General features: G+C 38.3%; 1 protein-coding gene across 1 annotated transcript in view; it reads left to right on the top strand.

Moving 5' to 3' along the window:
• The first annotated feature begins 1,009 nt into the window (after positions 1-1,009).
• The window catches only part of IPCEF1 (interaction protein for cytohesin exchange factors 1), a 162,876-nt gene continuing 160,875 nt past the window's right edge, over positions 1,010-3,010 (top strand). The window contains exon 1 of the mRNA XM_006868475.1: positions 1,010-1,033. Coding sequence (XP_006868537.1) covers positions 1,010-1,033 — 24 coding nt within the window. The remainder of the gene's footprint in view (positions 1,034-3,010) is intronic.

The following is a 3,010-nucleotide window of genomic DNA, read 5'->3' as shown; positions in this document are numbered from 1 at the left end:
CAGGACTAGCAGGGAGAAAATAGGGAGTTACAAAGACTACTAGTAGAAGAGCCATAGAGGACCTCTGGTGGCCTAGTGGGTTACACGTCAGGTTGTTAACTGCAAGGTCAGCAGTTCCAATCCACCAGTACCTACATGAACAACAGAACACAACGCTTCCCAGACCTGCATATCCTCTCACTTGTTCCTGATGCCTCTGTGGTAATCCGTCTCATTGGAGGTCTTTATTTTTTGGTGATCCTCTACTTTGCCTATTTTCTTGGGGACTGGTCCCTCCTGGCAGCCTGTCCTAAGTACCTCACACTAAGTCTCACCATTCCTGCTTCTGCCTTAGTCTGCAAACTCTACTGAAATGATCCACTATGGTGACCCTGCTGATATTTGAAATGTTGGTAACATAGCTTCACAGTACCTACCACACTGCAACACACTGACAGAGGAGTGGTGGAGGGTCATAGTAAGGGATCACAAAGTATATTGTGTTGTTCAGTATGCGGATAAAATAGGTTTATTTTGCAAATATTTGTATATATTACAATATATATATATATACATTAAAACATATTCATGTCATTGTTATTGTTGTTAAATCCTGTCGAGTCGATTCCAACCCATAGCGACTCTGTATAGGGTTTCCAAGGAGCAGATGGTGAACTTGAACTTCTGACCTTGCAGTTCAACAGCTTTGCAGTCTGGCACATTAGCCCACAGCGCCACACCAGGATTCCTTTCATGTCATTGTGCCCATAGAATTGAAACAATACTGGCAAATATGCATATGAAATTCTGGTTCATTTTTTGAACTCAGTTGTAAACCATTGGCTTACTAAGTACTGAGATAAAAGTCATTTAATGGATTGGTTTTATTGTGAAATTAGAATCAAAATTAAAATAGAAATGCCTTTTTTCCTCAAAGAGAGACATAGATTTTAATGAATACTTTAATCCCATAAATAACTGAAAATCTTTTTCTCTTTCAGTTTTTATTTCTTCCAACTTGACATCATAGATGGCTACAGATGGTAATACTCTGGTAAGTACTCAAGGGTTCAGAGATGAACTGTCACTTTGATAAATTGACAAACTAATGGGGAAATTGACTTATGTATGTATAGCTAGTTAGTATCCTTGAAAGAGAACAATGAGTCTTTCTGCTCCGGTAAAGACTTATGGCCTTGGAAACCCTGTACAGGGTCGCTATGAGTCAGAACCGACTCCAGGTTTATAACCAGTTAATATCCTTGTTGTGGCTGAGTCAGTTTCGACTCATAGCCACTCGGTCTAGGGTTTCTAAGGAGTGACAGGTGGGTTTGAACTGCTGACCTTGCAGTTCAAACCAACCTTGTGGTTCAGTGCTTTAGCCTGTAGCATCACTTCCTAGTCATGAGGAAATGTTAGGAACTCTGGGAAATAGGACTGCCTAACAGACTAAAACAGAAAATATAAATAATGCACCCTAGGAAATTCACTGTCTAAAACTTGAGGAAATCTAGGTGTAATCCCTTGGACATGAGCTAGTGGTGGTTTGACAATGGAAATATGCATGAATAACCACAAAGATAAAGAAGAGAAACAAGCAAGAGATACATATGGCTGCAATGGGGCACTTTTGCTTAGATAAGATCGAGAGAGGAGTGTATGCACAGGATGGTAAAGGAGGGCGAAATGACTAAAGATAAAAGCAAATGGGTATCATCATGATGCAAAATTTATGAAACCTTTTAAAGAGGAAAATGTGCACGGTGAAAAGTGTCTGTAATAAGGGTTTGTGTGGAAAAAAGAAATGAAAAGGAAGAAATAGGATTGGTAATGGCAATGTTTAATTCTCATATTAATTAATATAATCTTTCAACTGGAAGATTTTAGGAGAAATGGAAAGCAAGATAACTGGAGAGTATCAAATCGCTTTAAACTAATTAAGTCTTTCATCCACTAATTCATCCAATACTCAATTACTCTTCACAGATTTTGTATCCTCACTCTATCAGGGTACTAGGGAGAAACTGAGGCTTTAGTTGCCATCTTGTTGTTGTTATGTGCTGTTGATTAGACAAGCTAAAATCAACATCTCTAAAAGAGTAACCCATTGGAACAAAGCATGCAAGATGAGATTATCAAACGATTTATCTATTATTCAGATAGCTTCTAATCAAGATGCCCTACAGCTCTAATTTCACCTGCTGTTTGTTGCACCAGAGTGCAAGGTAGTTCTGCTCTTATTAGCAGGACCTCTTGTGTTCACGGGCTCATTCCAGGAGTTCTGATGCATGGGGCCTCAGTCTGCTTCTCCTCCCCTCTAGTGTCTATTTATCTGTTATTTTTATCTCATAGCCTTCCATGCCTGAGCTCAACTACTTAACATTTCTTTAAGCATTTCTTCCAGCTGCTTTTCAGTGGTTGTTACTCTGCATTATCTTTCCATTCAGAAAATTAGTTCAATTCTCACCTGTCATTTGTTCTCTAAATACAATGTAGCACAGGAGACCTATTTTTATGCTAGGTAGTTTCAGTAGTTTTGACACATTTGACCTAATCACATGGTGAATTTCCCTGAAACTAACATCTATTGAGCTCTATGTGCTAGGCACTAAATTACTAGTTTCTCAGCTGGTGGGGAAGGAAGATACTTCTAAGGCAGTGTTGTTGTTTTATTTTAATCTTATCTGATAGTTATAATTGAGGTGGGCCTGATAATGATGCTAATAAAACTACTGAAGAACTCGCATTCTGAGTACTTAAAAATTCTACCAGGTGTGCTCAACAATACTATTGTCCTTTCTCATTAAAGCCAAATTGTTTGTTTCCTAATAGTATTTCTCTCTCTCTTCTGAAGGAAATAGCAGAATTTCAAAATAAAAGCTTCACATAGAACCAAATGTATTAACTTACCATATTTTTTGGTTTGACCACCTCAATAAGGTGCGCCTGACCCAAGCCATGACATTTTCAACAACTTCATATGCATGAAAAAGCTGGAAAGTGAATAAGGAAGACCTAGAAGAATTGATGC

The sequence above is a fragment of the Chrysochloris asiatica genome, unplaced genomic scaffold, assembly GCF_000296735.1.
Source record: "Chrysochloris asiatica unplaced genomic scaffold, ChrAsi1.0 scaffold00117, whole genome shotgun sequence".
In the NCBI taxonomy this organism is placed as follows: domain Eukaryota; kingdom Metazoa; phylum Chordata; class Mammalia; order Afrosoricida; family Chrysochloridae; genus Chrysochloris; species Chrysochloris asiatica.
This window is presented reverse-complemented; position numbering and strand designations above follow the sequence as displayed.